Source organism: Pantherophis guttatus, chromosome 2 (genome assembly GCF_059756535.1).
Source record: "Pantherophis guttatus breed Tessera chromosome 2, ASM5975653v1, whole genome shotgun sequence".
NCBI lineage: Eukaryota > Metazoa > Chordata > Lepidosauria > Squamata > Colubridae > Pantherophis > Pantherophis guttatus.
Window position 1 is genome coordinate 150,245,843 of NC_142064.1, and position 24,637 is coordinate 150,270,479.

Here is a 24,637-nt window from a genome sequence, read left to right on the forward strand (position 1 = left end):
GCCAAGAAAACTGTAGGGGCTTGTCCAGGCAATTTCTAAGAATCAGATATGATTGAACAGAATAAAAACATTATTAAGAACTATTAAAATGAAGGAGACATTTTTGCTTTTTTGGTAAGGCATTAGCCAATTGTTAATACAGAGCTTTCTTTTGCGCAGGTGGCATTTTTCATTGGCTACAGCATATCGATTGCTTTATTCCTATACATAATTGCCTTCATATTTCGCCAAAAAAAGCATACTGCCGGTTTTTGGTCACTCATCTCTATTTTAGTAAGTATATGCCCAATGTATCCATATGCTAGGATCCGCTTCTTAGCAAGGGCTATATTGGGGAAAGATTTTGCTTTCCTCTTAGCACTATATTTATTAGATATACATGCATCTTAATGTCATTGGAACTTTGACAGCAAAGACCTGAGGCATTCAAGGAGATACCGTAAAACTCAGAAATTAGCAAGATAGTAGCGCTCTTGAGATTTAAGATTTCCCAGCACCTTCCCTCTAGTTCTTGGCATCCCTGAGCTGACACCAGCAAGTAAATTGTGGTGGGGTTGGAATTAAGCAGGAAATGACTTGATGACTGAGTAAGTGTTCATTGCCATGTTTCATCTACATAATTTGTTTGAGAATCCCAAACAAAAGAGTGATTCAATCAAAATATAAATTGTATTATTCAATGGTGAAGAAAATAAAATGAGTAGATCTCATTTTCCACAGCAGGTTTAATTAGAAGCAAAAAGAAGGGAAACATAAGAAAAGTAGTCTCTGCTTTATGGATAGCAATGATCAAATGCAAAAGTTAGGGTGGTTTAATTGAAATCAAGACCTTTGTAAAGTCAAGACAGATGTTATAGAAAAGAAAATTTGGTAAAGTGACTTCATTTGTTAAAAAATATTAAAATATTTTCCTTTCATTTTAGGTCATGCTGCTTTGGTTCATAATAAATATCATGACAAATTTAATTTCACAGGACTACATAAGACACCTGTTAAGTTTCTTTGTTCCTATGTTTCCAGTTACAACTTTTATGTTTTCTTTCACAATTGTAAGTGCAATATTATCTATTATCTCTTAGCCTCTTCTTATGAAAACTGGATCTGAACATAAACAGTTTTTCATCCACCCAGTTTGTATAGGGAATACAGTTAATGGATAAAAAAGTTCTCTGAATGTTTCCCAGGAAGCAGATCCTCTCCAACAATCTCTCAAGGGCAGGACTGCCTCTTTCCAAAACTAAAATTTCACTAAAATTAATTTTTCCTTCAAAGTGAACTCTAGCAAAAACCTTTCCCTTTTTTTTCTGGGAGCTCTGTGTCAATTGGTTTCTTTTGCCTCCCTAGCTGCACGCCAATGGACAGTTAGACAAAGCAATGTTGTAAGCCTACTTCAAGTTTAAATGATTGTCAACTTCAGTCATAATCCCATTTGCTTAAGTCTATGTAGAGCATGGGTTGGAAAGCCCAGAAGAATGGGGCAACATTGGTATAACAGAGATGGGAGATTTGGGCCCTATCTGACCAAACATCTCAAGTCCCAGAATTAGTTGAGTTTTTCTAAGGTTTTACCAATCCCCAAAGTATCAATCTCCCACTGGTTCTTGTTTGAACTAATAATCATCAGATTGACCCAGACTCCATAGACACATAATTTTTTTATTTATTTTTTTAAAATTTGATTTATATGCCGCCCTTCTCCAGAGACTCAGGGCGGCTTACAATGCGTTAAGCAATAGCCTTCATTCTTTTGTATATTTTATACAAAGTCAGCTTATTGCCCCCACAAACTGGGTCCTCATTTCACCTACCTTAGAAAGGATGGAAGGCTGAGTCAACCTTGAGCCTTGGAGAGATTCGAACCAGCAGAAATTGCAGGCAGCTGTGTTAATAACAGGGTGCATTAAACCACTGTACCATCAAGGCTCTTTCCACATAATGCTGGAAAGTTGGTTGGATTTTTGGATCTCTGTTCAATAACTGGAGGAAACTGGCTTTACAAAACAAGGAAAGCTACCCCTTCACCTCCCCCACAAAAGAATCCTAAATTTTTAACAGCTTCATCTATTTTAGAAACTGATTCTATAGTTCCAAAACTATGCTCTATTTTAACTATTATTTTATGGGCACTTAAACTATACTATATTCTTTGAAGTCCAATTTTACCATAGGTTCCTATCATTCCATTCTGTATCTCCAATATATTTGTTTATTCTGACCTCTCTATTTCTTTTTGTTTTCACCTTTATTTTGTAGTCATTTTCTATTAAGCTGTTTTCACCTATATCCTTTCACCTTTTGTTTTCACCTATATCCCTGTGGTCCCTTTCTATAAAGCTATACATTTTTTCTCAAGAATTCAACCTATGTTTTTCTCTCTCTTTTTTTTTTAAAGTTGTTTTCTATTTCTGTTCAGACAAAATGTCTTTTTTCATGCTTTTTCTTCTTATTTATTCCCAGCTGGGCTTCTTGACTCTTATCCTCTTCCAAATCTTGGCTCAGTCTGAGGGAAACAAAATATTTTCCCTCTGGCCAGGCCAGAAGTAGGAGGGGGAGAAGCACAGGGATTTAGAATTTAGAATTTGCTCTGGCAGTCCGCCCTTTCTTGGATGAAATAGAAATGCGGAAAATAACTGTCCTTTTTTTATTCCTTCTGCTTTTTAAATAGCTGCTGGAAGGCTTTCGTACTTATGAATATAATACTTCAACTCAGACAGAGCTCTTTATATCTACTTTCATGGTGAGAACTGCATGTATTTATTTATAGTACCAGGGGCCATGTTCGTGTATATATACACAAACCTTCAATGGAATGGTTTTTGTTATTGGGAATAGATTTTGCATTATTTCTTTAGCCCTCCTGAGGTATTAGGAAAATAATAATATTCACTATGAGAGCAAGGTGAAGGGCTTGCCACAAACCACGAAATCCCACCTGTGAATTCCCTCAAAAGACACCCACCCACTTGTGATGCGAGATGAAGGCGGAACCTTTTGGCCTAGACTATCAGATATATATTGGTGGTCGTGCTCATTTGGTTCTATGAGGAAGTTATTTGGTCAATACAGCTTCAGGTTCAAAAGGTTGTTTTTATTATTTACAAATATATACATGCATATGCTAATGAATAGGGTGTCCTGTTACATTTTTTTACCCTAACTGTATGACTCAGATGTTGAGAGGAGAGAGAAGTTCACGTGTTGTCTCGCTGAGAGATAGATGAGAGAGAGAGAGAAAAAAAGGGAAGATATCCAAGTGGTTTCTAGGTAAGAGTCCAATAAGAGAGTTCATTGGCTGATATAGTCACATGTGATATCTGTAAAGACTTAACACCTTCTAGTCTCTGGTGCATCATATGCAGGCAATATCTGACAGACCCCTTCTATTGCCAAGTGTGATGGAACAGTGTTCAATAATAATAATAAACACAAGTATAAGAAAAAATAAATTATAAGTACAGTCCAACTGATTTGCAGTGGTTCCAATGTATTTCACAAGATACAGGTTTAGTTAAGAAATTGGCAATTTGGTCCTTGGTATCGCAATGAACAAATTCAACAAAACCCTTTTTAACTAGATCTCTCACATTTTTATAACGTATATCAATATGGCGAGATCTGAAGCTGACATCATCCCTGACCAAAGAGGCTATGACAGACTCATTGTCCTCGTGGAGAGTGATAGATAGTGAAGGTTGTGTCCAAATACTGAAACTAATTCGTATATCCATGTGAGAAGTGTGCAAGCGTCAGAAGCACTGGCATATTCAGCTTCTGCTGTGGAATTAGCAATGAAGTTTTGGTGACAAACACGCCAGTCTATGGGACAACCATTTAGGAAGTATATAAAGCCTGATGTGCTTTTTCTTGATTTTTCATCCCCTGCCCAATTGGCATCTGAATAACAGATAAGTTCTGGGGTGACCCCTTCATCAGGTTCTAATAATAAGATCATATCTTTTGTATTATGCAAATATCTGAATAACCTTTTCATAGCAACCCAATGTTGTTCTTTAGGCTCATCTACTTGTCTAGATAAGAGATTTGTACTTAATGATATATCGGTCTACTCCATCTGCTGATATAAAGGAGTGATCCTATGATGGATTGATATTGAGTTTTATCGTGATGCTTGTTACCGTCTAGATAAGCAATTTTATTATAGTCAGTGCACATGGGTGTATCTGTGGGGTTGCAGTTTTCCATGCCACATCTTTGTAACAGGTCTTCAATCTTATCCTTTTGTGAGAAGCAAAAATCTCTATCAGTTTTAAAAATTTGTACGCCCAGATATTGGTCTATATGACCTAAGGTCTTTAAATTAACATGTATTCTTAATTTGTTTGCAAATTGTTCGCTGGATTGTATGTTGGGCCCGATATAAATCAAATCAACAACATAGATTAAAATAATTTCTTTTCCCCCTTCATAAGGTTTTGGCATTACGCACTGGTCATATCGAATTTGATTATACCCCATTGATTTTAAAGTTTTGGTAAGACAGTCAAACCAGAGTTTGCCCGATTGTTTTAAGCCGTATAACCCTTTGTGTAGCCTCCATGTTTTGCCAAATTCAACTTGGAATCCTGGTTTCCCATTGACATAAATTTCCTCCTCTAATGGTGCATGGAGGTATGCGGTTTGGACATCAAATTGGTAGACTTCTTGATTTGAGACAATGGCTGAAGTCAGTGCCGTTTTTACGCTTTCTGGTTTTACTGTGGGGGAGTAAGTTTCATCGTAATCTTCGGGAAAGTGTTGGGCAAAACCTTGGGCTACGAGACGTGCTTTGTATAGATATGTGTTGTCAAGGAGTGTTTTAATTTTGTAAACCCATTGAGTGTCAATTGTGGAGGTGTTGTTTTTGTGAATACTTTTAAATTTATTAAACAGTCCATTTCTTTGGACATAGCGTCCCACCATTTTAATTGTTCTGATTCCGGTAATTGGAGCATGTGTTTGAAATTTTTTGGAGTGATGGGTATTTGGTTTGTCTGCGTTACATTGTTCATGTCAAATCTTTTAGGTGGGATGCCTTGTGTAATTCGTTTGGATTTTCTGATTGGTAGTTGTGTATCTGTGTTATCTGTTCGTGGTGTAACTTTTGGTGTTATTGTTTGTACATGTTGAATTCTCTGTGGTGTATCTGATGTATTTGTTTCTTGGGTTAATATGTATGAGTCATTTGAGTGTATTTTGGTCCAGTTGTGGTTTTCTATGAATGTGGCTGAACGGGAAGTTATTACTGTGTTGTTGTTTTTTATGAATCGATATGCTTTCGAACCTGGTGCATGTCCTACAAAACATAATTTTTTGGACACCTCATTCCCCTTCCGTCTGAGTGGTTTGGGGATATTGACGTATGCATAGCAGCCAAAAACGCGAAGATGTGTGAGGTGTGGTTGAGTGCCATATACAAGAAAATAGGGCATTTGGTTAATAACCTTATTCCATGTGTGGTTAAAAGTGTAATTGACATATGCAAGGGCTTCTGCCCAATAGCTAGGGGGTACATCAGCATCTAACATGACGCTGCGCATCATGGTCTGTAATATTCCATTTTTTCTTTCACAAATCCCATTCTGCTGGGGGGTAAAAGGAGATGTTTTGTAGTGTATAATGCCTTTGGAATCAATCCAGTTTTGAAATTGTACAGATGTGAATTCGGCTCCACAATCTGTTTGAATTTTCTTTAATTTGATGTTGTGTTGGTTTTGTATGAGAGTGTAAATTTTTTTTATTTTTTGAAAGGCTTGAGATTTTTCAGTAAGGGTATAGATATGTCCGAAATGACTGAAATCATCGACTAAGTTCAAAAAATATTTGCGTTTGCCCAAAGAAAGTGGAAAAGGGCCTACAATGTCAATGTGTACCAATTCATATATGTGTTTTGATCGTCTGGTGCTGGTGTGGGGAATTGGGGCTGCCTTTGATTTTGTAGCTTTACAAATCTCACAGTCAAGTTGGATAGGGCAATCCTTAGTGCATATGCCTTGGGAGGAATTTTGAGTATTGTCTACAGCAACAGTATTGGCATGTACTAAACGTCTGTGTAATAAATGGGCACAATTATCGTGTAAAGGTTCACCTATATGAGTTTGAATTTTTGTTTTCGAGGTTCGTTGGTTTTGTGATGTGGGTGAAGTTGTAGAGAGGTGTGGTGTGGTGTGTTGGTCGTTAGTCGGAAGTGTCATGTGCATTGATATGGTGAGGTGTGGTACCTTCGTGGTGGGTGTCAGGGGTACGGTTGGGATGATTGTCAGGGTCAGGTCTCGATGAGGATTGAGGTAGTTGAGTCGTAGGTGAGGATGATGTAAAGGAATCTGGAACAAGAAAAGGTAAATCATTAATGACAGAAATATTAGCAACAATAGTGTTATCATGTTTGGATTTTATAAAACCGTGTTGATCATCAAGAGATACTTTAAAACCAATTTTACCTAATTTTGAAGTACTCAAAATATTGTGGCCAAAGGTAGGAGTATAGAGCACTTGACTAATGTCCCCTATACCAGGTATAAAGATAGATCCTTCATATTCAATTGTATTGGAAGTACCATTTGCTGCTGTAATAGAAATATTGGTTGGGTGAATATCATATAATATGGATTTGTTATTGGTGGTATGGTGTATGCTTCCAGAATCAATGACCCATAGGTGCGTGGTGTCACGCAGATATTGGTGGGTGTTGGGAAAGATGCCAAATGTTTGGGATTCAGAGTTAGAATATATAGATGGTTCAGTATGTTGTCCCCTTCTGTCTTTTTAATCTTTGTGTATGGGACCCTTTCTAATGTAAAATTCAGTGGGCATGGATCTTTTAGGTTCAGTATGTTCTTTGATAGTACGATTTCTCTTGTTAGTCTTGTCTGTAGGGGTGTATCCCCTTGTATCATGAGTGTGGGTGGTGTTGTCACCGTGTGGGGGATGGGAGTTGTAGGTATGATAATGTCCTCTATAGTTACAATAATTAAAGTTATTTTGATATTGAGAGGGGTGTTTCTGCCAGTTTTGGTAGAAGGGTTTGTGTGAAGAATGTGAAGGATGGGAATCATGTTTAGGTAAAAAGGGTGGTCAAAAGAAGTAGGGTATCTATCAGTATGATAGAGTCTTCTATCTTAATTTGGATTTGATTTCAACGACAGTGAACATGTGGGGGGGGGGGGTAAGGAGTGGAGACTATTAATGAATCCTGACCAACCAGGGATGTGTTTAATAGAATTGAAAATGATACCAATCATGGCAGTTTCAGGTACAGGATGATTGCGTTGAATCAGTTGTTTTCACATGGATTCGAGGTGGAAAAGATGTTTGGCCATAGATGTGCCAGGTTTATATATGGTGCTATAAAAGTCACCAGCAAAAGTAGCGATAGTTGCAGGCGAGGGTTTGTTGTAATGTTTTTGTAAGTATTGCCATACTTCTTGTGCAGTAAAACCTGTAGGTATAGAATGAACAATATCACTTTCTAAAGTTGACATAAGAGTGGCATAAACACTATTGTGAAGAAAAGTTAAGTCAGATGACCAAGGCTTATTAGGGGGAGATTCAATTATAAGAAATGTGCCTTCTCTTAAAAGATGTAAATGAGTTTCTTGTTCCCAAGTAGGGAAATTATTACCTGAGGTTTGTAATTTTTTGTAGTTTGGTGATAAAGGTAATGGGCCATGTTTAAAATGTTGCAAAACAGTTTCAATTTCTAAAGATAAATTTACATTAGTAGATAAAGACAAAGAATGATTAGTTTCAATATTTAAATCATTACAGTTTACAGTAATAGAAGGCTGAAATGAGTTACTGTCAGCAGAGATAGGTAATTGAACGTCGGATTGTTGATTGGAGTCATTTGGTGTGAGAGAAGATGTTGTAGGTGATTCAATGATAGGAGGAATAATGGAGGTGGTGGTTGTAGTTTGATTTGGAAGAGCTGCTGCGACGGTGTTGGCTGCTGTAGAAGGTAGGTTGGCTTTTGATGCAAAGGCTGCAAAAATTGTGTGAATTTGTTGTTTGGATGGGGCATCTGTAATGTTGGAGGCGGCAGCGGCACCGGCGGCATCTTTGGTGATAAGGGGGGGGGAGCGAGGCGGCGGCTGCAAAGACAGGTCTGGTGAGGATGAAAGGGTGTTTAACAGTTCAAGAGTTCTTTAAGGAGTCCAGCCTGCATTTAGTAGGCCTGTCGCATATAAAGCTTGATATAAATGCTGTTTTGGAGAAGCTTGAGAAAATAAAAGTTGGTCTGAAGTTATAGGGTTGGAACATACAAGGGATTCAGAAGGTTGAAGTCCTTGATGATAGTCATGAGGTGGAGTAGAATTGAGATCGAAGCAAGGTTGTTGTAAGCATGGTTCTGTTCTTTCGGTGTTCGGGTGAAGAGGAGAAAAAAAATTGGGTCCTTTCGTAAAGAGGTTTGTACTTGCTGCGTAGCTTCAATAGAAAGTTTTTTTAGTCTTTTGGATAATGATTGGTGCTGTTTTGTTCAGGATACGGTTAATGTATCAATCTCTTGTAAAGATAGTTCGTTCAGGTTCAAGGATTCCATGTTAGGAAAAATCATTCTATGATTTTAAAATTTACAAAAAATTCATAGACCTGAGCAATAATTTTTCATCGTCTGCTACCATTTATCAGATATATATTGATGGTCGTGCTCATTTGGTTCTATGTGGAAGTTATTTGGTCAATACAGGTTCAGGTTCAAAGGGTTGTTTTTATTATTTACAAATATATACATGCATACGATAATGAATAGGGTGTCCTGTTACATTTTTTTACCCTAACTGTATGACTCAGATGTTGAGAGGAGAGAGAAGTTCACGTGTTGTCTTGCTGAGAGATAGATGAGAGAGAGAGGAAAAAAAAGGGAAGATATTCAAGTAGTTTCTAGGTAAGAGTCCAATAAGAGAGTTCATTGGCTGATATAGTCACATGTGATGTCTGTAAAGACTTAACCCCTTCTAGTCTCTGGTGCATCATATGCAGGCAATATCTGACATAGACCTCAGTATACGGCCATTGCAAAAACAAAGACAGTCATTAATATTATACAGTACACTGCCTACTGCTTTCTATGGTTTGCAGGGAATAATTATTGTGATGAGTATAGAGTTCCTGAGAATGTGATATGCCTGAATATTGCCTATCTGAAAGAATGAATGAACTTCTTATGAGGAGTCTGGAGAGCAGAGCTTGGAGAAGGATGGAACAAGCTAATGTTACTGCTTTCATTTCCCTATCCATGGCCATGGCCAACAGAGAAGGAGAACATTTTCCAGACAGATTTTCCAAAACTCAGCCTTTTTACTTAGCAATCAGACCATGATCATACAATAAACTTCATGCTAATCAGTGTGATTACTTCTAAGTCATTTTCTACAGAGTATCAGCGGATCAAACAGAGGATCAGTTTGTAGAAATGGACAGCAATGGAGAAGTGAAATGGGCTTGATTTCCTACGACATACTTTCAGTGCTCCAAAAATTTTTAATTCTGATTGAGTACAGCAAATTGGATATAAAACCAAACCCACAGCCGAATTTGTGAGGCTACATTGATTTATATCTATTTCACTTCTCAATGAAATAAATAAATAAGCTTGATGCTACAATTGTGCTAAGATGTAAATTAAAAATTTTGCATGTTAATATCTTGATTTCAAAAACTATATGTGATTGTGTCCAAGTCATTTTAATGAAACCAGTTGTAATTTATGACTCTGGTGGAGAGAATCACAGTTTGGATTGAACAAAAGCATAATGTGAATTGAAGATTATTCTGATTCCTGCTGAACCAATCAGAACAGTGTTCGGTATAATCTATATAACTATAGTGCTGGATATATGATTCTAATTTTCTATTTTTGCTTGTATTTAGCCCTACTTGCAGGGTATAATCCTCATATTTTTACTGCGTTATCTCGTGATGAAATATGACCAGACAGTTATGAAAAGAGATCCCATTTTTAGGTTTGTATATATTGTAATGTGCATAAGTGTGTTTTGGATATGTATCTTCCTTGGATAAAAGCAATTATATTAATAATAAAATTGATTGATTGATTGCATGTCATCAAGCTGGAGTCAACTCTTAGTGACCACATAAATTTTCTCCATGACAGTCTTTCATAACCTTAGGCTTCATGCTTTCTAATGCTGTAGCCATCTCTACTATCATTGAGTCCATCCATCTTGCTACTGGTTACTTCTATTTCCTTATAACAACTATCTCTCCCAAGTGTCGTGTGCCTCATAAAGAAAAACATGCAAACAAAATGAAAAGATACAATTTACTATAGGTAGTCTTTGACTTACAACAGTTCGCTTAGTGACCATTCAAAGTTACAACAACACTGAAAAAAGTTACTTATGACCATTTTTCACACTTATGATTGTTACAGCATCACCATGGTCATGTGATTTACATTTGGATGACTGACAACCAGGTCACATTTTTGACAGTTGCAGTGTCCCGGGATTATGTGATCACCTTTTGCAACCTTCTGACAAGCAAAGTCAATGGGGAAACCAGATTCACTTAACAACCATGTTACTAATTTAACAACTGCAGTGATTCACTTAACAAATGTGGCAAGAAAAGTCATAAAATGGGGCAAAACTCACTTAACAAATTTCTCACTTAGCAACATAAGTTTTGGGCTCAATTGTGCTTGTATGTTGAAGACTACCTGTAGTAGGTCCATCCTGGTTGGTGGATCACCTTTTATGGCAATAAATGCCAACTTGTTGCCATTATCAAGTGATCATTTGGATGTAGGCTACCCATTTATGGTAGCTCAATGAGGGAGAAAGCAAAAAGGTCCACAAAATGTGATTCTGACCGTGGGGAGAGGTGGGTGGAAGGCCAGTTACAATATGGGATGAAGCAGGTGACAAAAAGTCCTCTACTTCTTGCAGACACAGACTTTCTACGCCAGAAATCACTTAATGTGTCAGGTTTCTTTCCTTTCTAAGGTCTTCCCCATAGTCATTTTGCTGAGGGATTTTTCCAATCATTTCTTATTTAATCTCAACATGGTTCACAAGCTCTGAACCTTCTGCTACCTTCCTAATTATGATAGTAATAGTATACTTCATTGATTAGTCAGTTGACCATACCAAAACCTTCCTAACTGAAATTATCATTTATACTTTGATATCAAATCACTTGTTATATCTTTGGTCCCTAGGATTTCTCCACAAAGAAAAAGAACCCATCAGAATCCTGAAGAGCTCAGCCAAGCAGATGACAAAGATGTCCTAGATGAAAGGACCAGAGCTCAGAGTGCACTGGCTTCTGTCAATGAAGGAGAGGTATAGCATAACTATTGGGCTTTTCTTATTTTGAAAAAGATGTATAATGTGTTCCAAGAATATATTTAATTTCCTTATGAAATATAACTAAATGCACAATCCTGCATAGCATCCTACCTAACACCTTTACACTGCAAATATATATTTACTTTGAATGACTCAAGGATATTGAGGCATTATTGAAGTAAGAAAACACCACAGTTCAAAAATACCCAGACAGTATTTGGAAAGAAATTACTATGTCATATGTTTTGGGCAGTGGTGGGTTCCTCCCGGTTCCGCCGAGCCGGTAGCGGTGACAATATGATGTCACCAAACCGGTTCTGCCCCCCCCCGTTCCCCCCACCCACCCCCGCATTATTCTTACCTTTTATTTGGCCCCACCCCCAATCTGTTGCTGCCTCCTGAGTCCCAGCTGATGGCTAGAGGGAAAAAAACTGTTTAAATTCTTGCAGTGGGACTTCAAAGGGCTGCCCTAGAGCTGATCAGTGTTAAAAGAAAACAAATGAGTAGACCGGTGCCTGCAAAAATAAATGGGTAGACCGGTGCCTGCAAAAATACGTGAGTAGACCAGTGCCTGCAAAAATACATGAGTAGACCAGTGCCTGTAAAAATACATGAGTAGATCAGTGCCTGCAAAAATAAATGGGTAGACCAGTGCCTGCAAAAATAAATGGATAGATCGGTACAGCTCTGCAAGCAGTTAAAAGCCTGGTAGACCAGTGCTAAATCCTAAATAGTTGTCACATGACCATCAAGCCACGCCCACAAAATAAGCCACACCCACAGAACAGGTAGTAAAAAAATTTAGAACCCACCCCTGGTTTTGGGTCATCTGGATAGGTAAAGCTCTGTATACAGAGCAGACAAAGTATTAGGAGCAGGAAGGATTAGGTACTGAGAAGGGTATGGGCATAAACTGAATCTCCCCATAAAATATGGTTTTGATGATGTTTTTAACTTGCGTTGGTGTTTAATAATGAAAGATTCCAATTCTTAAATGGAGAGGTGTTGGCAGAGGCCAAAAATCTTTTTACATAATTAATGTATAGCACAATCTTCCAGGAAACCAGCATCAAGAAAGAACAAACAGCTATTTAACGAAACCAAATGCCATAAGAGGAACAACATGCAGGGAGAACATTTGAAAGAGATAGCGAAGTAGATGTCATGCCATAATGTCCAAAACCATTTCATAAAAATTAAGACATTGATGGAAGGTTTAAAACAAGTGGGATCTAGGTATTGTCTTTTCTATTGTAAACCATCATGGCTGAGGCACTGACACAGTCGTTGTTGTTCTGTTGTCCAAACCAGTTTAAGGAATTATTGTTTAGATAACAGTTCACATAGTTAGATAATGTGGCAAGCAGACAATGGGAAAGATCTATCTGAACACCGTGGAAATCTGCTTCCAGGTAGAGATAAGTTGAGCTACAATGGCATACTCTTGGTAAGAAGTAGCCACTTCTACTTGTTTCTGTGATTTACCAAAAGAGATTGTCTCATATCTAGATCAACTAAGAGTACAAAATGGCCATGTGTATATAGTGTAAGCAATATCTTCTCTCTGCTTAGAAACCAGTTATCATTGTCCATGACTTGCGCAAGGAATACAAACATGGAAAGACTTGTTCCTCTTTTTGTTTCAAGAAGAAGAAGGAAGAAAAAAAAGTGGCTACCAGAAACGTCTCCTTTTGTGTTAAAAAAGGTTTGATTGGAATGTACAATATTCTTAACTCAGTCTCTATTATAAATCTATTATAGTCATTGATCAGCAAAAATTAAGTAAAAGAAGCATTGTGGGGTTTCAAACGCTAATGTCAAATTAGGGATAGTAATGCTCAGAATTTCACCAAGTAAATGATCTGTAAGGGTAGATTAAATGTGACATATTTCCCATCAGATTCTATTATTGAATCACAGAATTCAGTTAAACTGTTATCAGATCAAGGTCAAACAATACATCTTTTCTCAGTCGCCACTTTGGAGTGATGATTGAGGACCAGGGTATATTCTGTGAATATAGACACAGCCGACAATAAGGCTGAACTTTGGTTTTCCTTTGCTTCAGTGTATGAAGATAGTTAATGCCCATCCATACCAAGAAAACATAAAATTCATTGGAAAGAAGAAATAAGTTTACTTACTTTTTTAATGCAAACTTAACAAAAAGAATACAGTTAATCTTTGACTTATGACCACAATTCTGCCCAAAATTTCTGTTGCTAAACGAGACAGTTAAATAAGTTTTGTCCCAATTTATGACCTTTCCTGCCATAGTTGGTAAGTGAATCACTGCACTTGTTAAGTTAGTATCATGGTTGTAAAGTGAATCTGGCTACCCCTTTCACTTTGCTTGTTGCAAAAGGTGATCACATGACCCTGGGGAACAATAATCGTCATAAATACGATACAATTGCCAAGCATTCAAATTTTGATCACATAACCGTGGGGATGCTGCAACAGTCATAAGTGTGAAAAACAGCCATAAGTCACTTTTTTTCAGTGCCATTATAACTTTAAACCGTAATAAATGAATGGTTGTAAGTCGAGGACACCTGTAATAAGTACTCCAAAAAGGAAAACAAGAAAAGGATGCACTTTATAGCATTTAGAGTAGCACGCTTTGATAACACACACCAATTTCTCATTTCTAAGCCTTCAATCTAGGTTTCACCATATACATATTTTTATCTATTTTAGAACGGAGCTGGGATGGTGAGATTCTGATTTTTTTTGCTATTACCTTCTCAATAATCCTAATTGATTTATCATATCTGACTGATATATTAAAGATAATAACTTAAAATAAAAAAAATTAACCAGGGCAAAATAGACTATCTTTCATTTTCTCTCTTATAATATAGTAGTGTGCACGTAGTTGGAAGCAAGACTTGTTTTGTTAAAGGTGTATATCGATGTGGTATGTAAGTGTAAGTGAAGCAATGGAATTTTCTTTTTCCTTCCTCCTCCTGGATGTTTTCCTCAATCTTTACAACAGGAAGTTGAATGAATTGTATAAATTGGGGGTGTGGTGGGACGTGGGAGGCTACAACTCTCAGAAGAGAACAAATTCATTCTTGAACAGTTCTTTTCCAGTGACATATGTGTACTGTATCTCTTTGCCTTAAGATTTTATTGATTGATATTTTGAATACAACTCAAAGTGTTAGACCAAGGTACTCCGGTACTCATTAAATTGATAATGTAATAAACTAGTTTGTATTCTTATGAGTTTCTACTGAGTTCTTATTAATTCATTTCTTATCAGTTCACTTGGCGCTAGTTTAATGGAAATATTTTACTTTGCAGGAGAAGTTTTAGGCCTTCTGGGACCCAATGGAGCTGGTAAAAGTACAACAATTAACTTGATAATAGGAGACACAGAGCCAAGTGCAGGACAGGTAAATGTAACTTTAGCCATTTTAACAAGAAAGAACTTTCAAAGCATAGCTTCTAGAATTCTTCCCAGCCCTTTTCCCAGATGATGCTGCAGGGAGCATCTGGATTTTTTTTTCTGTATAACAAAGTAATGCATTTTGTCTGTCTTCTATGTTTTTCATTTTCCTTGATGTGGTATCTTTGTATGTGAATGTGCCTATATAGGGGAGAGGAGTGGGTAGGCTTCATATATTTTGATAGAGTTTGTAGCGATCCAACCAGCACACAAACAAATAATTCAGCAAGATTCATTATATAGAAGAAACTATTTTATATACAATGATATAAAACATGATGCATGTATACGATACCCATGCAGCTCTTGCAACGTGGAAGAAGTATTAGCAAATAGAAAAACACCCACATGCTCTCTTATATACCTAACAGTTAAGCCATGCCCAGGCTTCAAGCCATCTGGCATGGCTCAGACAACAAATCTTGTGCCTCAGTCACCAAACAATCCCCATTGGCTGACTTGTTGCTATGGCTATTCCAGCTCATGAATTCTTATACATTGATATATTTCTGTCTGGGTCATATGATCAGGAGGAAGGATGAAGTATGTGGTTAAGAAGAAGCAGATGGCAGCATTCAAAGTAGCATCAATGGAAGTAGTGACTGGAGACACAAAACTTGTGAAGTTTCATATGTTGTTGTCCATCAAATCTGTGCTCTAGTTAATAGCTGCAGTTAGATATTAGGTGTAGCCCTATGCTATCTCTCTTCATCTTTCCTGGACTTGGTTCTGAATGCACTATTTTGGTATGGAATACTTGCATTTCATATAACATTCCTTGTCACCTTACTGATATTTCAAAATATATTCTTATATTGGATGAAAACAAATGAGATTCTTATGCTGTCTATTTGGAACAGGTACAGATTAAAGGATCTGATGGAGCTGTGACAGAGGAAAATGCTGCTCTTGGCTACTGTCCTCAGGAGAATGCGCTCTGGTCCAACCTGACCATGAAAGAACATTTGGAGATTTTTGCAGCCATAAAAGGGATCAGGAAAGATGATGCTACAATGGCCATTAATCGGTATGGACAAAGAATCCTTTTTTAATAATTAGATCCCTGCCACAAGATGTGTTATTAATAGAAGTCAGTTTCTGCATTCAAAACTGAAACGTATTAGTTGTTATAAGTTATTAAGTAGTTATTTTCAGTTTTGATTTTTCTTTTTTGGCTATTGAACATCAGAATTGAAATTTCTACATATCATCCAATATTACAATGGAATGTCTTTTATTTTCTTAATACATTTGCAATTGCAGAATAGATCAGACATTATAAATTCTGCTTTGTTTTTAGAATATCTCAAGCTCTAGAACTCCGAGGGCATTTAAAAAAAACAATAAAGACTTTAGCAGCTGGATTAACCAGAAAAGTAAGTTCAATACTTTGTTATTAAAGGTTTAGTAAACATTTATTAGCAGCATCAAGAACAATTGGGTTGCTGCTCTTTGTTATTTTCCCCTTATTTCTCTCAGCCATTCTACAGCTTTATCTTTTGCCTTATGTGATCTCTTTTTGTGTATGTGAAAGTCCAGGCCATGTTGGTGCTGTTTGAAAGCAAATTTCCATAAAATGAGAATGCCTAATACAGTATGGCAGCTCTAATGGCATGGACAGCAATACTTGGAGCCCTGGAAACCTTGATTCAGTCTTTGTTAAGCACCAACCCTTACATAGCATATGATTGGCTTATGTTTTGCTTGGAAATATTACATTTTTTAAATCTGTTGGACAGTGGGAATAATGAGATGAGCTGCTGAACCACAGAGCATCCAGTCAAACAATACTGACATATTAAACATTTACTTTGCTTAACACATGTTCTGTTCTGCGTAGCATGCAATTAAAAATTATGGATTGGGAAATTACCCTCTAGTAAGTTCAAAAATTCATTCTCATGTATTAAGGTTTAACTTAATTCAGGCATGCTGAATTAAGAGACAACTCTACACATGGACATTACCAGATGGTCAACACAGAAATCAGATCAACTATGTGCTCTGCAGCCAAAGATGGAGAAGCTCTATACAGTCAGTAAAAACAAGACCAGGAGCTGACTGTGGCTCAGATCACGAGCTTCTCATTGCAAAATTTAGGCTTAAATTGAAGAGAGTAGGGGAAAGCACTAGGCCACTCAGGTATGAACTAAATCATATCCCTGATGAATATACATTAGAAGTGACAAATAGATTTAAGGAATTAGATCTGATAGACAGAGTGCCCGAAGAACTATGGATGGAGGTTCGCAGCATTGTACAAGAGATAGCAACTAAAACCATCCTAAAGAAAAAGAAATGCAAGAAAGCAAAATGGCTGTCTGAGGAAGCTTTGCAAATAGCTGAGGAAAGAAGGGAAGCGAAAGGCAAGGGAGAAAGAGAAAGATACACCCAATTGAATGCAGAATTCCAGAGAATAGCTAGAAGAGATAAGAATGCCTTCTTAAATGAACAGTGCAAAGAAATAGAAGAAAACAATAGAATAGGGAGGACCAGAGAATCTCTTCAAGAAAATTGGAGATATGAAGGGAATGTTTCATGCAAAGATGGGTATGATAAAGGACCAAAATGGCAGGAACCAAACAGAGGCAGAAGAGATTAAGAAGAGGTTGCAAAATTACATAGAAGAACTATACAAGAACAAGCTTAACATCCCTGACAACCACAATGGGGTGGTCACTGACCTCGAGCCAGACATCCTAGAATGTGAAGTCAAATGGGCCTTAGGAAATCAGAGCAACAACAAAGCTAGTGGAGGAGACAGTATTCCAGCTGAGCTATTCAAAATCTTAAAAGACTATGCAGTAAAAGTGCTACACTCAATTTACCAGCAAATTTGAAAAACTCAACAGTGGCCACAGTATTGGAAAAGGTCAGTTTACATTCCAATTCCAAAGAAAGGCAATGCCAAAGAATGTTCAAACTATCACACCATTGCAGCATTTCACACGCTAGTAAGATTATGCTTAAAATCCTATAAACTAGGCTCCAGCAGTATGTGGATTGAGAACTACCAGAGTACAGGCATGATTTCGAAGAGGCAGAGGAACTAGAGATCAAATTGCCAACATACACTGGATCATGGAGAAAGCTAGGGAGTTCCAGAAAAACATCTACTTCTGCTTCATTGACTATGCCAAAGCCTTTGATTGTGTGGATCACAATAAGTTGTGGCAGGTTCTTAAAGAGATGGGAGTACTAGACCATCTTATTTGTCTCTTGAGAAACCTACATGAGGGTCAAGAACCAACAGTGAGAACTGGGCATGGAACTACTGATTGGTTCAAAATTGGGAAAGGAATCCGGTAAGGCTGTATACTGTAGCCCTGCCTATTTAACTTATATGCAGAACACATCATGAGAAAAGCGGGGCTAGATGAATCAAAAGTTGGAATTAAGATTGCCAGGAGAAATATCAACAACCTCAGATATGCAGATGATACACTCTAATGGCAGAAAGCAAAAAGGAAGTAAAGAGCTTCTTGGTGCGGGTGAAGAAAGAAAGTGCCCAAGTTGGCTTGAAACTCAACATTAAAAAAACTAAGATCATGGCATACGACTCTCTCAATTCCTGGCAAATAGATGGGGAAGAAATTGAGGTAGTGACAGATTTTATTTTCCTGGGCTCCAAGATCACTGTAGATGGGGACTGAAGCCAAGAAATTAAAAGACGCTTGCTCCTGGGGAGGAAAGCTATGGCAAATCTAGACAGCATATTAAAAAGTAGATACATCACCCTGCCAACAAAAGTGTGTATAGTCAAGGCTATGGTTTTCCCAGTTGCAATGTATGGCTTTGAAAGTTGGACCATAAGAAAAACTGAGTGCCAAAGAATTGAGGCCTTTGAACTATGGTGCTGGAGAAGACTCTTGAGAGTCCCTTGGACTGCAAGGCAATCAAACCAATCGGTCCTAAAGGAGATCAACCCTGACTGCTCTTTAGAAGGTCAGATCCTGAAGATGAAACTCAAATATTTTGGCCTTTAAAAATGTGTAGTTGCTGCGCACTTTACAAATACCTTTTAAAATTATGTCTTAATATTTCTGTTCTGTGTTTCCATGAAATATTGTGATTTCTAAGGTAAGATTCATTCTCTACAATTTAGCTGTGCTTTGCTATGAGCATGTTGGGTAATCCCACTGTGATGCTTTTGGATGAACCAACCACAGGCCTGGATCCAAAAGGCAAGCGCCAAGTGTGGTAAGTGACTCAGGGATTCACCCTTTAGAATAAGAGTTGCACTCTTATAAAAATGACAAATTCCAGTCTCCCCATTTCCTTCCTTCCTTTCTCCTTTAGTTCTATTGTGTAGGGTGGGGAACCGTTTTACAAATAATATCTAAAGCCACTGACTAAACATTACTTCTTACACCTGAATACAGAGACAGCATCTGACAATATTACAAGTGGAAATACTTCCAATTCACACCTCTAGAATATCTCAGTCACTGTTGGAAAATGTGGTTATGTTCCTATCTGTGCAGATAAAGAATTTGACTCATGCTTCGAAAAACTGGTTTCCTCCTAAATGGAAGATTCTCTTCCATCTTCTCCTCATGATCCCAAAAGTTAAAAGAAAAAACTCTTGAGTCCCCCTTGAGGAGACTTTAGTCATTTTCCATGAGGGGAGAATGAGAGAGGTAAGGAGAAAAAGATGCAGGTTTTCTTGTCCCTCTTTACAATTCCTTCATGCAAATTAATTTGGGATTAGATAGGGGTATTTTTTCTTCTGCCATGGAAGATGTGCCCATCAGTTATGCAGGATCAGAATAGAATGGCAATGGCCGAAATAGGCCTTTGGAGCTGCTTCAAGGTTGCTTAAACTTCCTCAGTCATTTGTTGTCAACAGGAGAGCAATTCACACTATGCTGCAGGAGAAGGATGAAGGAGTCATTCTGACAACTCACCACATGGAGGAAGCAGAGGTATTGTGTGACCGAGTAGCTATCATGGTGTCTGGACAGCTCAGGTGGGTTTCTTTAAATATTTTACCTATATAACAGGCTACCCAAATAGAGAAAGTATAGATAAACCCCAAATAGAGAATTGCATGAAGCAAAGTGAATGAGGTAAAGGATAGTTCTTGTTCTGCTTCTATTGTTCTGCTTGTTCTGCTTGTTTTCTTCAGTTGATGATATCAATATGTTTTCTAGTAATTGCTTAAGTAGCAATTTTCTATTTCTAAGTGGATTGTGAGGACACAAAGACAAATGCTGAAGCTGAATGAGTTACATGGGAGTTCAGATGATTCCACAATAGTCTAGAAAAGATATCATAGATAATACAAAAATATCACATCACATAGAGCAAAAACATATATGGGTAATGGTAACAGATGTCCTGTGTGTGTTTGATACAGATAGCAGGTGCTCTGAGTTGAAGGGTTTTTTTTTAATGGGAAAAGACCTTCCACATGAACAAATGCCCAAACTGGGCCAAAGTGCGCATTCACCTTGGATAATTACCTAAGTAAAGCCACTTCCCATATGGGCAAATTTCACAATTGATGAGAATTGAGATAACACACATCAGATGACTTCACATAGGTATTCTCTGAATGCATGGGAAAGGGAAGCTGCATGAAATACTAGTGGAAATAAACTATATTTCAAAATAGAATTCACAGATACCATCGGTGTCACATCCCCACCCTGCCAGTGGCCATTTACCTGCCCACTGGTCTACCTGTGAACTGCCTGGGACTTGCAACTTCCCTGAGGGCTTCCCTACTGACTTTGCCTATTGGAAGTCAACAGGAAGTGGGAAAGAGCTAATTGCTGAACAACCCACAATTGTTGCTTAACAATGGCAACAGGGAGTGCAGGAATTGCTGTACTAAGCGATAAGGTCAGATGACATCATGCTTTACAACAGTGGTTCTCAACCTTCCTAATGCCGCGACCCTTTAATACAGTTCCTCATGTTGTGGTGACCCCCAACCATAAAATTATTCCTAAGACCATTGAAAATATGTGTTTTCCGATGGTCTTAGGTGACCCCTGTGAAAGGGTCGTTCGACCCCCAAAGGGGTCCCAACCCACAGGTTGAGAACCACTGCTTTACAACCATATTTCTTAGCAATGGAAATTCCAGTCCCAATTTCTGTTGTTAAGCGACGACTATCTATGTCTGAATGGTATATGATAATCCTTTCTTTCTGCAGGTGCCTTGGTTCAATTCAGTATTTGAAAAGCAAATTTGGGAAAAATTACTTGTTACAAATAAAAGTAAAGGGAGTAGAAGAAGGAGATCTTGTGAATACTCAGATTCTAAAGATTTTCCCACAAGCAGCACGTCAAGAAAGGTAACTTCTTTGCACAATTTTTTTTAAATGTTTCATTATTACATTCCATATTATTCTTCCATATTAATTCCGTATTAATTAGTACATTCCATATTATTCTGTGCATTTCTTAATTTTTTTTTTTTTTTGCTTATGGGATGTGTCAAATTAACCAATTGAATATGTCTTTCATCTGTTGCCTCTGTTCATTGCCTTCTGCCTTTGATTAAGGAGCCAATACAGCCTGATTTATTTGGCTTTAGTATGTATTTTCTAAGCTGAACTAAGGCTCTCACATGAAGCTGTTTTCCGAAATTACTATCAACTACAGCATAGCTGAAGAGTTTCAAGTAAATGGAAGTGTAAATGTTCCTTTCTGTCAATCTCACATTAAACAGGAAGATTTAATATTGTGGAAAACTCACATACCTGGGTACTGTTATGACCCAGGTGGTCACAGTTAGGCAGGCCTCCAGAGAGTTCTCTATTTCTCTTGGGAGTGGTTAAACAAATGGCCCTCCACCGACCAGCAAGGCTCCACCCTCAGTCCCCCAAGCAACAGCCCCTAGATTACCTGGCAAGTCCACAAGGCAAAAGTCCAGGAATAAAACAAAGGCAGTTTCAAAGGCAAAGTCTTCAGGGCTAGGGCAAGACAAACAGCAGGCCATAAAACAAGAGGGTGTCCAATGCAAAAGCAGTTCCAAAGGCAGTCTTCAAGGCTCAGGCAAGACAAGAACAGTTCTCAAAGCAAGGCAAAAACAATCCTCGAAGCAAGGCCAAAGGTCAGAGTCAAAGCCAGGGGAGTGTAATCAAAAAACAAACACTTGTTCCTGGCAAAAGCCCCTCCTTACAGCATCTCTTTAAATTCTACTCTCCAGGTGAACTTTGTGAGGAGAGGCCCGAATAGTCGGTTTGCCCTGTGCTGACTCTGCCTCCTCTCCATTCTCCATGCTTGGGGATTGAGCAGGGGAGGCATTTGCTCATCTCCGGAGCTCCGCCACTCCCCTGCTCCGCTGCCTGCCCTTTCCATCTCCTCCCCCCTTCCTTGGTCAGCCTGCACCCTCTCTTCCTCCCTGCCTACTCTTCTGAGGCCTGAGGGACCCAGGACTGCCTTATCCTCATCCCCAGGTCATTCCTCATGGGCCATAGGGACTGCTCCAACTCTCTCCATCGGCCCAGGCTCCCACTCCTCCTCCAGCTGGGGCCCTGGCTCCAATGGGGCCATGACAGTTACAAAGGGATGTCATGTGTATTTTCCTTGCCAGATAAGGCATCTTGCATGAAGATTCTTTCCCAAATAACCAGTCATAACTGTGCCCCAAAAATATTGCTATGGATTTATTCCTTATTCCCTTTAGGAATTACTCCCTTCCCTGCCAACTTTTCTTTTTCTGTACAAGTAGACTTGGTTACTCTATGTTAGCATTTTGTGTTAGTTTAATAACTAATGATTGGTTTCCCTTCCTCTTAGGATACCCACTTTGTTGGCCTATAAGATCCCAATGGAAGATGCCCTGCCTCTCTCTAGAGCCTTTGCCATGCTAGAAGATGGTAGGTTGGAATAAATTTTGCAGTGATTTGTAAGGGCCTGCAGACTGCCTGGCAGCTAGATAAGGGGCAAATTTGTTGGCCACCTCAATTTCAGCCACCCACAATGAACAGGTTCATGCAGTACTATGAACCTCCGCCCCCAGCTTCGAGTATGAGTTTCTCAAAAAGGGTAATCAAAAAGAGTAATCTTCCATGTCAAAAGCATTCTTTGGATAAGGCACTAAGTTAACTCTTAAAAATCTCTGTAGATGCTATCAGGGAGTAAAGAGATATATGTTGGATATGTTGGATAGAAAAAATAATTGTGTAAAGTGGAAGGAAGCAAATTACTACCCAAGTCAGATGTAAATCAACCAGCTATAACTGACTTAATATTTTATTTACACAGCTAAACAGCACTTCAGTCTTGAAGAGTACAGCTTTTCTCTGAACACTTTGGAACAGGTAATGGCTTAGATATTCAAATAATATAGTGGTACTTATAGTGACAAGGTACTCTCTTACATGGCAGAATAAAAAAAGCTGGTCTATAATATATTTTGATTATTTGGGAGCAGAGGGTGATTGGAACAATTATAAGACTTATTTTAAATTTTAAAAAGACCAGGGGAAAAAGTAGCTACTGAAAAAACATTTTAAATTAGCAACCTTCTCTAGGCTAAGGGAGGATCTTAATTCAATTCAATTCAATTCAATCCTTTATTGTCAGAGTACAACATGTGTACAATGAGATTGGCCGAGCTTCCCTTCATGCACCCCCCAATCCAATACAACTCACAGTGAAGACCAAAAAAAATCCCTAACCCAGTGAATCCTACTACGCACAATCCTACTGCACCATGTGAATTTATTGCACATCGATCCAGTCCCGCAATTGAATCTCACTACCTTGTTGTAAAGTTATTTTCTATTCAGAAGTCTGACAGCCCAAGGATAAAAAACGTTCTTCAGCCTTAAGAACTATGCTATCTTCGTAGCGCTGGTAAAGGGAGTTATAGAAACTTTCTATAGTTATAGAAAGAGCTCAGGTAGCGCAGCAGACTAAAGCACTGTTATTAACATCAGCTGCCTGCAATTACTGCAAATTCAAATCTCACCAGGCTCAAGGTTGACTCAGCCTACCATCCTTTCTAAGGTAGGTAAAATGAAGACCCAGATTGTGGGGGCAATAAGCTGACTTTGTATAAAATATACAAAAGTATGAAGGCTATTGCTTAACGCATTGTAAGCCGCCCTGAGTCTCCGGAGAAGGGTGGCATATAAATCAAATTAAAAAAAAAAAAAGAACATCAGATGCAAAACATTTTAATGCTTTAACCTTGCATAGATAAATTTATCTTTGTGTTTCTACCTCAAGCAAAACACAGACATAAATTGCTATAATCCATTATGCAATTATTTTATATTCTCAGATGTGCCTAGATAGAAGTCAAAATCAATGCTAGCAGTTTATAAAACTAATGTATTGTGTGTGGAATTCCTTTGTAGCTATTGATTTATTGTATTGTTCAGGTATTCCTGGAACTGTGCAAAGAACATGAGCGAGATTATTTTGAATTGGCTCCAACTTCTGAATGGAGAGAACTGTAGCACCAATAAGATAGTTGAAAGTCTAATCAACAACCGAGAGAAACCCCAGTTTCTTCGTCCAGCAAAAATGGAGGACAAATAGGTTGAGCACTCTGAGGAATGTTTCATCTGGATGTCCCATGGGGCAAAGATATTCTGTAGTTTTCTCTATGTTTAACAAGTATGCCTACTTGTCTGTTAGATTAACCTCCATATTTATCATGTCTAGATATATAACATTTTTAAATAACAGCAAAACAAATGTTTCTGCACTGTTTTGTTTTTCATGAGAAAAACTGGAAATGGAAATATATATTTTTAATATATGTATTGTTTATAGCCTAGCACACAAACATGCATAGATGGTATATTTTTCTCAGAATGTGTTAATATTTTTAATTCAGATAACAATTCAATGTATACCCATTGTTTATTGGGTGGATAAATAAACACCTATTCTCTAAATAACTT

The 24,637-nt window shown here is 37.9% G+C and overlaps 1 protein-coding gene across 1 annotated transcript in view; it reads left to right on the forward strand.

The window, feature by feature from the left end:
- The window catches only part of LOC148115376 (ABC-type organic anion transporter ABCA8-like), a 76,060-nt gene extending 51,632 nt beyond the window's left edge, over window positions 1–24,428 (forward strand). The window contains exons 24-38 of the mRNA XM_087887030.1: window positions 160–273; window positions 924–1,049; window positions 2,666–2,737; window positions 9,868–9,959; window positions 11,180–11,303; window positions 12,882–13,014; window positions 14,619–14,710; window positions 15,624–15,790; window positions 16,064–16,139; window positions 18,869–18,963; window positions 19,613–19,732; window positions 20,927–21,067; window positions 22,518–22,597; window positions 22,986–23,041; window positions 24,110–24,428. Of these exons, the coding sequence (XP_087743156.1) occupies window positions 160–273; window positions 924–1,049; window positions 2,666–2,737; window positions 9,868–9,959; window positions 11,180–11,303; window positions 12,882–13,014; window positions 14,619–14,710; window positions 15,624–15,790; window positions 16,064–16,139; window positions 18,869–18,963; window positions 19,613–19,732; window positions 20,927–21,067; window positions 22,518–22,597; window positions 22,986–23,041; window positions 24,110–24,187 (1,566 nt within the window). The 3' untranslated portion in view covers window positions 24,188–24,428. The remainder of the gene's footprint in view (window positions 1–159; window positions 274–923; window positions 1,050–2,665; window positions 2,738–9,867; window positions 9,960–11,179; window positions 11,304–12,881; window positions 13,015–14,618; window positions 14,711–15,623; window positions 15,791–16,063; window positions 16,140–18,868; window positions 18,964–19,612; window positions 19,733–20,926; window positions 21,068–22,517; window positions 22,598–22,985; window positions 23,042–24,109) is intronic.
- Window positions 24,429–24,637: the final 209 nt, after the last annotated feature.